General features: G+C 29.4%; 1 protein-coding gene across 3 annotated transcripts in view; it reads right to left on the reverse strand.

The window, feature by feature from the left end:
* LOC121129190 (probable 4-coumarate--CoA ligase 1) overlaps positions 1-13407 on the reverse strand; it is a 292268-nt gene that overhangs the window by 117014 nt on the left and 161847 nt on the right. For all 3 annotated transcript variants that reach the window (XM_040724873.2, XM_071893293.1, XM_040724874.2), the window contains 2 exons: positions 7930-8103; positions 5971-6177 (listed from right to left, as the gene is read on the reverse strand). In XM_040724873.2, coding sequence (XP_040580807.1) covers positions 5971-6177; positions 7930-8103 — 381 coding nt within the window. The remainder of the gene's footprint in view (positions 1-5970; positions 6178-7929; positions 8104-13407) is intronic.

Consider the following 13407-nt stretch of genomic DNA (forward strand, 5'->3'; position numbering starts at 1 on the left):
TCTGGATACGGAATATGCAATATTGAACACATTGGCCAGAACGGGAAAATATTGATATTTATTTTGGCTACCTAGTTATTTGAAATCTTGTGTCATTTTTTCTGTTGTCCATAAATATAAACTTATAATTTGACTTCTTTGACAATTAGACACACAGTTAGAAATTGTCAATTACTTGTTTTATAATATCCAAGAACCAATATTTCGCAAAAAATATGACAGAAATGCAGCAAATACATAAAATAATTTTGTTTAAGCAATCACTCAACTAAACATTGGAAAAGTTGTTCTAATATAATGAAATGAAGACGAAATATGTTCACAATATCACACTCCAGAAAATGTACAAGTGTTGAATTTAGTAATTAAGTGTTGACAAACAGTCAAACATTGCTCTAATAATATAGGAGATAACTCCCCCAACACATCCTTAGTGTTAAGATGGGTTCACTAAATTTCTAAGCCACACATAATTTCTCCTTTTGTATGAATATTATCTTTCAGTCAATTTGAGCTTCTTCCATTTTTTGTGGACCTTTTTACAAAACATCTCCTCTCTCAATAATTTAGTGTATTTTCTTATAACTTCTCCTCGTTCAAGAATTGGTCAATACTCTCTATTCCAAATTGAGAATATTTTATTTACATATGTTTATGACATAAAAACTAATATTTTTGTCTTTGAATTTAGATTCTGGATATTGTGAAATTGCTTTGTTTGTTACAAAAAAAAACTATAGTTTTTTCATAACATATATAAATTTATATACATAAGCAAAAGTATATATTTTTAAGAATACATATATAAAGCCTATACTTGGCACGCTAAGATTAATTGCTAATGAACTGTTATAAAAAACCCATTAATCTATGTATATACATACATTGTTCCTATACGAGAGCGTTTTATTTTTTTATATTTTAGTAACATGTATGTATGTTGTCTGTGAAAAAAAGTACCTCTAAGGAATCACAAATAGATAGGTGCAGTATTAAAAAAAAAAAAAAAAACTGAAACTTTTTTGCAATACATTGCCAAATGTTTCTTTGAATATAAATCATCCTAGCGATTTGAGTCTGACTTAAATGAAATTGTCTATTTATGTACTTTATTTTGTAAAAAGATGTTTAACGAACCAGGTATGGAGTTAATGGGCTAACTGTAGAGTGTTTGTATTGAAAGAACTTTGTATTCATTAAATAGATACATTAGTATACTTTGTTCAAATTGCGATTTTGTACAAGTAGTATACATAAATAAATAAATTGTAGAATAGGGTGGCCCTTAAAAATCAAGGTCCTTCCTGTGCAAAGTATTTTGGACTTTCATTAAGATTTAATAATGACCCTCCTTCCTTAAGATTTTGCTATACAAAAGATTTGACATCATCCATTTTTTCAAATAACAAGCTTTAAGCATAAATCATTTTATGCCATTATTAATACTTGTAATGATTTTGTAGATTTTGTACTGTATCTACAAAAAGAACCATTATTTTGTGCGCTCTTCTCTTCTATGTAGATGTAAAATGTCAGAAAATGTTTAGAAAGTTACAGTTTGAGTCGAAAGCTTAAATCTGAATGTTACAATTTTTGGCACATAAATATATTTATTTTATATTAAACCCAATGGAGAGGGCGAGATAAATAAATTAAAACATTGATTGTTCATGTACAAAATATGAGGCACCCTATTATAGAAATTATAATTTCCACGTCTCAAAAAGTCATAATGAATGTAAACATCAGTCATTTTAATAAGTAAGTGTTGATTGACGCTATCACGATATATTACAACTTATTTAAATTACTTATTTATCTAATGTGCAAGAAAATGCTTCTCAAATTGTCATTTTCACTTCAACAAAAGTCAAAAATTACTCTAATAATCTATCAGCTACGAATGTAATATTCAAATATTGCATTATCATCATCCCAAGTACTTTAAATTCTTTAATTAAGTTTTTTGATAAAAATATGACTAAGAAATATATATATAAAATTGTTGTTGAATATTTGAATGAATCCAATACATCCTCCTTCCATCTTCTCCTTTACTGCCATAAACTCGTCCAAGGACTCTTGTAAGCTTATAGGAGTCCTTGACTCGTTCCTTCATTGGAATAATTGAGTGTAATACAATTGGAGCCTATATCATGACCTGACTTATTGCAACATCACCTAAAGACCAAGAGGTGAAGTTCCTAATTTCGAGTCCAAGCAATTTTATATGCAGTCAAGGTTGGTAAGAGGATAATTTCATCAGGCCTGGAGGCTCTCGTGTGTCAGCAAATAAAACTCCTAGACAATTTCAAAGATCCGGGATTCCTTTCAAAGAACTAGATTACGCCAAGACATATAAATTGATAATTATTAGTATTTATCTCGGGTTAGACGATAAAGCTAGTATAGGTGATTGGACCTACGTCCTACTCTTCCTCTTACGTCATAAGAATAGAAGAGAGGGGAAACAAAGAGGAAAAGGTTTATTAAAACTTTAGATGTCAAAAATAGCCTCTTGAGGACCTCAGAGGCACTAAAAACTAGATAGGAACATGTTTAGTTATCTTATAGATCTACATGCTAAATTCCTAACTGCTTTGAATTCCATGAGCTATAGAGAAAAAACAGACTTAAAATGTTATATATGTAAACTCGTAGTAATGTCAGTTCACTACAAATATCCATTAAAAATAAATTTGTCCACTAAATCTGTTCTAAGATCTTCTTCCAGATAAAAATTATATTCAACCTTTTTCAGAATCATTCAAAATGATATTTATCAGCCCTCTTATTGAATCAATGTATTAAAATTTTAAAGGAAAAAATTATAAACTATTAGATGTACATTATTTTAATATATATGAAATATACAAGTAATAATAGAAATTATTGAACACACTACACTTATCAAACTTGCTGGCAATAGTTGTAAAATGACAACCAAAGAACAATCTTGCACAAATAGAAAGATATTTCTTCATAAATACACTCCAATGCTTCATTAACATATTTTATATCCAAGTTTTCAAATTAGTTGAGATACTCAAAAATGTTTGGTATAGTCTACCTATGCAAGGGCTTTATTTGATTTATGATACTTTATTTTGCTCTGATGGTACCTTTCAACCATATTATCTATCTAATAACTTTTCCTCTAAAAAGAGGGGGAAAAAATAAAAAAATGCAAAATCAGTTTATGGTTAGTGAATTATTTTCTTTTATTGGACTGATATTAGTTTATTGTAGGGAATAGTCCGCAACGTAATGACCGCTATTTTATGTCTAATTAATCAACTATACACATATTGGAACTATATTAAGGAGTTCGTGCATCTTATTACCATAGTATTTGCAAATAAAACGATTTTAAATCCGGAACAAGTTTAAACCTCAATATCTTGGAATCTTTGAGATTTATACTTATGAATATGTGCTCATCAGATTAAGCTGACAAAACTTTATTAAAAAGATACAAAATATTTTAAATGGATTATTTTATGCCTCAAGGACGACAATAACTCCATGTGTAATCATACTAAAGAGCTCAAATTGATGTTAACAGACCCAGTATCATGTTAGAATTTTAAATTGGTACGATTTGTACAAATCGGGAAATTGGAACACGATTTATCCGAGAAATACCAACATTTTTAAGAACTTTATATTTTGGGCAAAGGAAACGTGACCTTCTTGATCGCCGTATCTGAACTTCTTGGACTAATATGTGTGGAACGCCCTTGGAGAGAGAGTGCAACAAACGTACACATAAATTGATGACTCCCTGTGGGCTTCCATTCATAAGGCAGTGAACAATATGGAAAAGGAGTTCCGCACTAAGGACTGTGACAAGTTCAGGGCAAGGTTGGAGGCTGTGATTGACTTCATTTTGGACCTCTATATATATACTGAAAGATTTGTGAATTGCTGAAATAAATTGTGATATACATATTCTTTAAATTTTTGGGTTTTAAAATACCCAAAATTATGGTTTCTTTCCTAATCCCAAATCAAGTATCAAAAACTTTTAATTCTGTCTCATCAAATTCTTTAGGCTTACAAGATGTATGTATCATCTAAAACTTCAAAGTCTGGATCATATCTTTCTTCAACGTTTCCTTCATTTTCTAGAAAAGGTTCATATATTGCTACCGGTATTTCATTTGGATGAGGGATGGGTCTGGTTTCTGTACCCATACTTGAATACACAATATGACTTTTATGTTTATTCGTAAAACCAGATACTACTTAACTTAACTTACAACTGCAAAAATGTGCTTTTTATGAGACAAAAATACAAAAACTCTTTTGATATATTCTCCTAGAGGTATAAATAAAGGCAGATAGAGGGAATCGAAAGAAGATACTTCTAACTTGATGATCCATTTCAAGAAATACTCTTATCGGGAACTCCGAACTGCACAGGGATGACAGTATGACAATTCATCCAAGGAAAACTACCAGGCATTATAAGACAGCAGAGTAGACTCTTTTGTTGGAAATAAGATTTTAGGATCGAAATAATGAAGATATCAATTCATGATGAGTAAGGAATTTAAATATTAACTAGTTATTACTTTATTAGATTTTGTACTAAGGGGAGTATTATATTGTCTTATTAATTATTATTATTTATTGCGGGGTATAAAGTCATTATTGTTACATTAAAAAATAAACATTATTAAGATAATGTAGTATATTTGCTTGTACACCCCCATAAAAAATAAAATCACTAAAAATATGCAAAATGAACCTAAATCCTTGAATATACATATTTTTTAATAGGTATTTTTTTAATAAAACATAAAATATTTTACTATAATATAAACTATGATATTATTTATTACTATTAATGACGAATCACATTTAAGGGTTACAACAAAAGTCTGGATTTTCATCATATTTCATGCAAAAAGGGAAAATTATTCAGTTCATAACCAATAAAAACATTTGTTTAATAATAAAAAACCATTGTACATCAGCTATAATTTATCGTACTTCAATTTGGTGATAGTCTTAATGGTAAAAATGACTCCGAATGATAATATTCCTAAATTACTACATTCTTATATTTTGTTTTAAAAAAACAGTTCCATTGGTAAAAATTTCATTGTCCTCAGTGTAATAAGTATAAGTCAGGAATTCAGTTCACGTGGTGAACAAGAAAATACAGACGTGAGATGTTTTTTTTTTTAATCTGGAATTTCTCAAGTGGTTATGTGCATCTAAATATTTTAAATGGATTGTTACATTGAATTACATATTTTTATTACTCTAGAGAAGACGTTGTCAACTCCCGGTCAACGGCTCATATCAGCCCACATTCTTATCATCGACAATCATCTAAATATAGGCAAACTAATACAAAATGATAGATGAGCGCCTTCAGAAATTTCCTTCTTTGCGCCTGGAGAGTGAAGATAAGATCATTCAAGGGTACATTTTTCTTTTAAATTATGTTTATGTTTAATTTTATTATTATAATTTACATATGTAGTAAAAAATTAGGGTATTATTTATATAAAATTATATTGAATCTTTGTTTTCTCTAAACACCCAGAAATTCAATTTATATATTCAATAACATCGTTTTCCACCAGGACTCTGCAGCGATAGCTTTTTGGCCCTCTCCCATGGCACTACATAGCTGTTTTGCCCCTATTCTCCAGTAGTTTGCCCACCACTTCTCTAGAGTATACCTCTCAAAGGAATAGTTTTTTAATATATATACTTTCATAATTAAGATTATTATATGATGTAAGTATTTTTATATATATGGTATTTATACAACTAAAAAGAAGAAAACTTGTGTTCAGAAATGTTTCTGACAGTTAATCAGTTATATTTTCCAAATATAACAAAAAAAAATCAAATAGCCAAATGAATCAAAATATTATTACGTTAGTTGCAAATATAAAACGTGAATTAGTGCTCAATTTTACTCTTAAAAAGTAAGATAAACACTCATACCTGTCCATTTTCTTTATTAGGAATCCCAACTACGGCGGCATCCACGATGTTGTTTGATCCAAGAAGTCTTGACTCCAAAATAGAAGGTGCAACTTCATACATCCAAAATTGAATCAAATTATTGATTTTCTCAACAAAGTAAACAATCCCTTGGTTATCATAGTATCCCAAGTCCCCAGTATGGAAGTATTGGTCGTTATCAAAGGCCTACAATCAGGAAGGGGGAAAATGTGAAATATAACTTATGAATATTTTTATTTGATATTGATTTTTTTTCGGTCTAATGCCATTAAATTTGAAGGAAAAAGTAATAATGGAATATTTGACCATATTTTAAGAAATTAACCTCGAAAGATACAAGAATATCAGACTATAAAAAATACGGTAAATATGATCTCACAAAACCCCAAAAATAGTCACTCAAGCAGAAGAAAAATTAGGTAATTACGATTTGCTAATATTTTTTTTAAATTTACTGACCTTTTTTAGGTCTTTCAGTATTAAATAATATAAAAACTTTTTTATATTGTTTTTACACAGGCATATTTTTTTTTTTTTTTATGGAAACATATTTTTGATTTTCTCTTCAAATTAAAAAATAGAAAATAATAACTTATAAACTTAAACGAATTGTAGAATTGTATACTCTGACAATTTATTCACCCCAATAGATCGATTTTACACACACGCTTTAAGTCAAAATTAGTATAAGTTCAGTTAATCTTAATACACCTGTGTTCTAATATGATTAAAACTTTGTAAACGATTATACTTTTACTATACTTACTTTTTACTTATTTACCTTAAAATTGCTAAATCAACCTATTCATATACATACATATATGTATTTTCTTAATTTCTCAATATGAATAAATCATTTTGAAGTACTGTAGTTTTTTCAGTTTCACCAAAGTATGAGTTGGGAAATAATCATTATGTTGTTGTAAAGGATCAATGACTTATTGGATCCAATAAATCATATTCTTAAGTGTGGATGTCACTTTGCCGATTGACCACAAGGCCAAACCGGGATTTTTCCGAATGTACACTTTGCCACCAAAAAAAAAAATGATATAAATATATTTGATGATGATTCATGGTGCAATATATTGCAATTATGATTCAATGCATATTAATCTATTTTCAAATTATAAAATGCTTGATTATTATTTAAGGGGGATTGCAAACATTAGTTTATATTTGATTCATTTCAGACTCCATCTCGTCTTTAAACCTTTTTTTCTCCTTCTTATTTATTTATATATTGAGCGTTTGTGATAATTTTTGTTACACTGTTTCAATTGTGGTTCAAGTCAATTGATGAAGCATCTTCATAATAAAATCCATCAATAATTAATTATAATTATTGCAAATCGTGGCTATTAACTAAACACTTTATCATTTAAAATTTGAGTAAGATGAATGGGAATCATAGTTACACTCTTTTGCAGATTGAATCATCAACAGATATAGTTTTTTTTTCACCAAAGTGTCCATTGGGCACAAGTGGTCATTCATTTAAATGTATGTTTGATAAATTGGCTTTAAGCACAATGTCCTAAAAGCATTTCAAGATGGGGTAAATAGATTATATCGTTTAAAAATAACCATTTAAACGAAGACATTAACTTCACAAACAAAATATAATAAGCAACCGAATGAAATCTCTCATTCTAAAACCCATTCAAAAAAGTACACTTAATGACATAAAAATTGTTTCCTCTTAATAACCAGTTAATTTAAACAAGATTCATTACACACTCTGTGTTTCAATTATAATTTATTTATCAGCTCATTACTATGATAAATACCCTTCTCCTAAATGCCCATAAATATGTCAAATTACCACATTAATTATATATGTTTATTTTATACACTTATAATATATCAATTTTTATTACCTTCACTGCAGTGTTATTATTTTTTTAAATTGGAAAAAATATACAAAATTTTACTTACACTACTTTCTTCCTTGTTTAAATACCCCAACATACACTGAGGAGACTTGACACAAATTTCACCTTGTTGATCTGGACCATCCACGGGATTTCCGTCTTGTCGACTAATGATTTTGATCATGGAGTACATGTTGGGGAGGCCCATAGGAATAATATGATCGTCAGGAACATCGGCCTATTTAATGAATATATGTATTTATTAGTGATGTACTGCAGATTTTAAATACTAAAAATACACTGTAATTATTACATGAAACACGAGAATGTCAAATTGATATAATAATTTAAATATAAATATCTATATCTTTGTAATAATATTTTTAAATAACATAATAATATCCAAAATTCAGACTGACTCTAAGCCATGGCCTTCACCATATCTCAAATTTATTATCAATTAATAAGTTTTAAATTCTGATAAATGATATATAAACAAGTAGCAAATAAACAATTTTTCAAATGATCAAAGTCATAGCAGAAACAATGAATCACAGCTAAAATATTCCAAAAATGTTTGAAAATGAATTTTCACCCCATGAAATTATATCATATCTAATATATCAAAGAAAGGTTGCATAATGTGAATAACATGTTTTTATTTCTGTTCAGAAATTGATCTTAGTCCTCTTAATGGAACACGTCATAAAGTTTGAGAAATCCTTGACTAGAGGAAGGAGCTAATATTGGGAGGGGGGGGGGAAGAGAATTCCATTCTGAGTAAAAATCATATTCTTGATCTCCAAAACACCGTATGTTAAAAAAATAATATATCTTGTCAGTATGTTAAAAAAATGATAATGAGCATGGTCACTCTAACAATTTGAAGAATTTTTCGGAGCTGTCATGAAGTTTTACTTAATTAGCCGTAATCCTCTATGAAATAAGGACATTAACACAAGTCACACTCTGCATCTAGTAAGGATATGACAAAAATTAGTAGGATTTCGATCCTTACTATTACACAGAGTTCCACAAGGACCTATAACATATAAATCTCCAACCAATCCTCGGAGACACTCTTCATTATTAATGAACTTACGCACTTTTTACATAGAGGTATCCTCTATGAGAGCATAAACATTTACACTAGCTTTTGAAAATAAAAAATCATGTTCAGGTTGAATGCAGTAAAGATTGTATTGCACACGCCTAGGTCATATTTTTTGGAACTAAACTTAAGGTGTTTTTTAAAGAAACGGTAATAAATATAGCTGTACTATAAATGGTATAGTTATGTGTTCAAACGGAAGTTTGTTTTGGAGCCGGAATTCATATCAGAAGTATTTGTGTATAAATATTTTTTTTCTTTAGAATACAAAAAGAAAGTTCCATTATGTTTATGAAAGTGTCAAAAAATATAAGAGCATAATATATGAATCCCTTGATATTTATTTTCCTAAAAATATAGAACATTAACGTTGTATTTATGTAAATGGAATAAGTCTTGCCATATCTTCTTGTTTTCCTGTTCAAATCTATGTACCAAGTACACGTGTTTTCTTGTTGTTGTTGTTGTTTTTCAAATTTCTTCATTTAAAATGGATTATTTAAACAATTTTTTAAGAGAAATTCCTAACAAAAAATTAAATGAAAATATGCATTTTCTAACTTAACATATACTTAAACATGATAATCATTGCCAAAAACCATTTTTTCAGTAGGAAAAAAAAATAAGCTTGCAGTTTTTTATTGTTTCTTGGCATAGTTCCAATAGAAAATGTCCTGCAGTTTACCTATATTCTTCAATGATATGTAAGGAACAAACATTAACTAAATTATGAACGAAACAGGGGAAAAAATCTTTTTTAAATCTGTCTATTTGACTTCGTAAAAAAAACCAATAGAATTATTGAAATACCAAGTAAAACACAATTATTATTAAGGGGTGTTAATTTGTCAAGATGAGAAAAATAAATTTCAGGCCCACTTTTTTAATGGCCGAATATCTTGGGGGGAGTATTTCAGTGAAAAAAATTAAAACCATCCGCAACCCACCGCCCTGAGTTGATTACACTTCTTACATTATTTTTTTATAGATGTAAATAATTATATTGAAAAGGTCAAAGTAGAGTTGATTTTAATGTAAGCCTTCGACATAGCATCCCACTGCTAATGATCAGACTCCTTTCAAACCTCTACATTTGGATCTTGGCTTCCAGTTGCCTAGAACTTCACTTGACACTAGATACTATAATCTAGGGGATTCAGATCGGGTGATTGGGAAGGCCAATAGTTAACCAAAAAAACTGAACTCTTTGATGCACCTTGATAAAGCGGACCTTGAGACATTAACGTCCATGGCCATCTTTGTCATGGATATATTCGGCTACTCTTTAAAGCCTTTGATTACATTATCAATAGTCAATTTTCTTGGACGGACACTCCAGTGGGTTTCTTTGATATCATTGCCCTTATACAGGTGCTCTTTGAGCTATATTTTGCAACAATAACTTATTTTGGGGATATTCATAATACAAGCAAGGCTGTAATCTTTCGTCTTTATTTTCCTTGCGACATGATAATAAACTATAATGTCATGAAATTATCATAAACAAAAAGACGATATTATCTGTATGTAGAAGGTAAAAAATTTAAAAGGATATGCTGAATAATTGAGTTTTAAAAAATTGTCTCAAAACTATTCCATGACCCAAGATATTTATGTTTGAGTATCTTTTGCTATACATTAAAGTTAATGGAGGTCCCAAAAACTTAGGTATTTATGATTTCATAAATGTTTTAAAAATTTAGTCATTGGACACTAAAAAGTAAAAAAATATAGTTAAATGTAATAAAGTACGCCTATAAAGAAGTATATTGGGAGATTAAACTATGATGATAAAAAACTAATCAATGAAATAATCTAGATATCGTGGAATAATCATTTGCAAAAAAAAAAAAAAATGATTAATTCAACAAATCAAAGTTTTAAGTAAAGCCTCATTAAAGATATTTGCAAGAAGAAAATAAAACATTTATGATTTTTGAACAAATAAAATGAGAATTGCATTATTATCTTAAAGAGGCAATCAAAATTATATTACTCATGAAAAATAAAAAGTTTTTGATGAATCTTTTTTTTTCCGGAGATAGTCCAAATAAGAATTTATAAAAACGCATTCCCGAATGAGCTAAGATAATGATTAATTTGATACTTTTATAGAGTACCACTAGAAATTAATATTTTGTCATCTTACTACCCAAGAGTAAGACATCGATTATGTAAGCAAATCATTGCATGTGCTTTGGATAAGGAGAGACATTTTGGACAGCTTCTGTAAAGTTTCAGATCCTATAACTCCATTTTTGTATGATGCACTCTTGAGTTAAAATTAGCCAAGCTCAAACGTTTTATCAAATCACCAAATTCAAGCACGCTGTCTAATATTTAGAAAAAAAACTATCGTGTGACTTGATTTTTAGACAAACACACACAAATTGACACTCGGAAGATTCCAAACCTCCACTTAAAATTATTTCCGTTAACAAATAACATTAATTTGAGTTATATATTTCAATTTGTTTCAAAGTTATGGTCGACTATGCGATTTGTGTTACTTTGACCCCTCAAAGTATAATTTGAGTGTTTTATGTCGATTTGTTCAAAAGTTATGGTCAATTTTCATTTTTAACGTTTTGGTGTGAATTTAACCTTTAACTTTTCTAAATTTGATGGCATCATATTGTTCACATATTGAAACTTCAAGTCCAAATTGTCAAAACTCCAAAATTACAAATTTTAGTGTTATTATTTATATGTCATCCTAGAAATCTAATATTTAATGTTAATAATGAAAACAAAGAAGTTTAAACTGTTAAAAGGAATATCTCAGATCCATTTTATTGAAAAATACCATTATTCATAATGAAAGAATAATTTTTCTACGCTTAATTCTATTTAATAAATATTTGTGTCACGACAATTTGGCTCTCAACTCACGATATATAATCTTCCTACAAAGTTTTTCCAAAAGTAATTCTACTACCAAAAAAACCAAAGTGAGGCAAAAACTTTATCTCCGTTCAACTTTGTCGGCAGAGGTAAATATGTATTTTAAGAGTGTTTTGTTTTCAGTTGAATATTTGTTGTCGCATGGTGAAAGATGTTATCTACTAGGAATGATTTTAAAACTATGACATTGAAAAAGTTTGATTCCTCTCAAATCATTTTTTGTGTGTGACTTGGGTATTTTTAATTAATTTTTTTTTTTTCAAGTTAAATTGGATTTTTATGTTGAAATTTACCATTTTTAAACCTCTAACGTATGATGGCACAACTCAAAATTGTACATTTTTATATTTATTAGTATTTGGTTTATGAGTACTTACCGAGTGTTCCATTAAAATCTAAACACTTTTAATTTTTAAACTTCAATACGATATAATTTATTTATTAACATCATAATTTTAAAAAAATTAACAAAAGAGATGTCTCAGCTCACTTAATCACTAACGTAGCACCCTTTAGCGGCAATGATGTTTTTCAGTCAGCGGCGAAAGGTCTGGCGACCGCTGCGGATGTAGTCATGACGTCTCAGTGATAGCTGAAAGTTGCTTTGAGGGCATCGGTGTTTGGATGACGGACACTGAAGGGATTGGCATCAGGGTTGGAGGGGGACCAAAGGTGGCAAAAAAGAATTCATAAGAGACTTGAACGGAGAAGATTGGTTTATTTCAATGGATGCCCCGGTATAATGGTTATTTGAACATTTTTAATTAAAAGAGTAGGATATTTGGGTGTATGCAGAGGATACATGGCTATACATATATTTACTACATAAATTGTATATTGTAGTGTTGTAAAGGTCCTAGGACGAATTTCCTAATCAGTCTTACCACTTCCCACCACTTTAGTCTTAGTATATCGGTCCAATCTTTTTTACTATCCATTAGTCCTAATGACTGAAAGGTACATTATATAAGTTTGCCTGCACGTCATACTTACTGTTTCTATCTCAAAATTGGAGACAGAGACTGCAGATAGTTGAAATTCAATTATCACTACCGTTTAATAAAAAGAAAATTTATTCACTAAGCGTTGCGAAGGTTCTTTTTTCAAAGCAAAGAATATGTGAATGGAGCAGGAAGAGGGGATCTCGAATCAATCGATCATAATTACTCGAATAAGTTTTCCACGTTTGTAGTATATATTTTTATTTATGTACATTTATAGTAGTTTCCTGTTTCAAGAGTTAATGGATTTATTAACGTAGACGTTTACCTCCCTGGTAGCTAGTACGTTCATCCTGTAATGGTTCACGGTATATACATGAAAAGGTACTTTAGTTAATGTGAGTTGGTCTTCTCGACCTCATCCTTCAGTCCACAGATCGACTCAGAGTCCCCTCCCAGGAATACTTCATAAGAGATAGTCTCATAACCTCCTCCATTTAATTCCATGATTATCCTTAGTCCTAATTGTCTCCAATATCTTGAAAAAGTCGAGATCTCTCTCCTTCTACTTACAAAATATATTTTT

Source organism: Lepeophtheirus salmonis, chromosome 14 (assembly GCF_016086655.4).
Source record: "Lepeophtheirus salmonis chromosome 14, UVic_Lsal_1.4, whole genome shotgun sequence".
Lineage (NCBI taxonomy): Eukaryota > Metazoa > Arthropoda > Copepoda > Siphonostomatoida > Caligidae > Lepeophtheirus > Lepeophtheirus salmonis.